The 1,086-nt window shown below is 50.4% G+C and overlaps 1 protein-coding gene across 1 annotated transcript in view; it reads left to right on the top strand.

Moving 5' to 3' along the window:
- The window catches only part of LOC106810064 (tetraspanin-31-like), a 17,776-nt gene that overhangs the window by 9,212 nt on the left and 7,478 nt on the right, over positions 1-1,086 (top strand). Inside the window, exon 2 of the mRNA XM_014813328.1 lies at positions 180-371. Coding sequence (XP_014668814.1) covers positions 180-371 — 192 coding nt within the window. The remainder of the gene's footprint in view (positions 1-179; positions 372-1,086) is intronic.

Raw genomic sequence — 1,086 nt, forward strand, 5'->3', positions numbered from 1 at the left:
TCTCTCTCTCTCTCTCTCTCTCTCTCTCTCTCTCTCTCTCTCTCTCTCTCTCTCTCTCTCTCTCTCTCTCTCTCTCTCCCTCTCTCCATCTCTCACACTGATTCTCTCTCTCTCTCTCTCTCTCTCTCTCCCCCTCTCTCTATCTCTCACACTGACTCTCTCTCTCTCTGCCCCTGCAGCTGGTCGCGTTCATCCTAATTGGAGTCGCCGGCTACAGCAAGGCATCGAGCGTCATCACCAGCATCACCGTCATCGGCGGCATCATCGCCTGCGGGGTCTTCCTGCTGCTGCTCGCCGTGGTCGGACTCATAGGTGCCATCAAGCACCACCAGGTGCTGCTGTTCTTTGTATCCTTGCATAGTGAGAAAGTAGTGAGACACGAGATATAATCACGTAGAGTCGGGGGTTAATATTATGACAAATGATTATGACAATTATTAAAAGACAAATTATTATGACAGTGATAAATGCAATTGTTTGTCATTATTAACCCCTGATAGAGTGTAACTCGGTAGGAAGTGTGTGTGTGTGTGCGTGCGTGTGTGTATGTGTGTGCATGCGTGCGTGCGTGCGTGTGGCGCACACATGTTGCTCTTCTTCGTATCCTGGTCTCGTGAGCGAATGACAGAGTGCAAATCGGTAGGAAGTAAATATGTGAGCACGTGTGCGTGCGTGCGTGCGTGCGTGCTTGCGTGTGTATGAGCACGTGTGTGTGTGTGCGTGCGTGCGTGCGTGTGTATGAGCACGTGTGTGCGTACGTGTGTGAGTATGCATCAGGTGTTGCTCTTTTTCGTCTCCTTGTCTAGCCAGTAGCCAGCGACTGGCATACAGTCAAGTGATACAGTGTAACTCGGTATATAGTAGGAGGAAGTGAGTGTGAGAGTACGTGTGTGAGTATGCGCCAGGTGTTGCTCTTCCACGTATCCTTGCTTATATATGCAAGAGTGACGTGTTGTAAGAGATTCACGTTGAATAGAACGGGGTAAGAAGTGAAGTGAGTGTGTGAGCACGTGGGCGAATATGCACGGGTGCTGTGTGTGTGTGTGTGTGTGTGTGTGTGTGTGTGTGTGTGTGCGTGCGTGCGTG

Source organism: Priapulus caudatus, unplaced genomic scaffold, assembly GCF_000485595.1.
Source record: "Priapulus caudatus unplaced genomic scaffold, Priapulus_caudatus-5.0.1 Scaffold408, whole genome shotgun sequence".
Classification (NCBI taxonomy): Eukaryota; Metazoa; Priapulida; class Priapulimorpha; order Priapulimorphida; family Priapulidae; genus Priapulus; species Priapulus caudatus.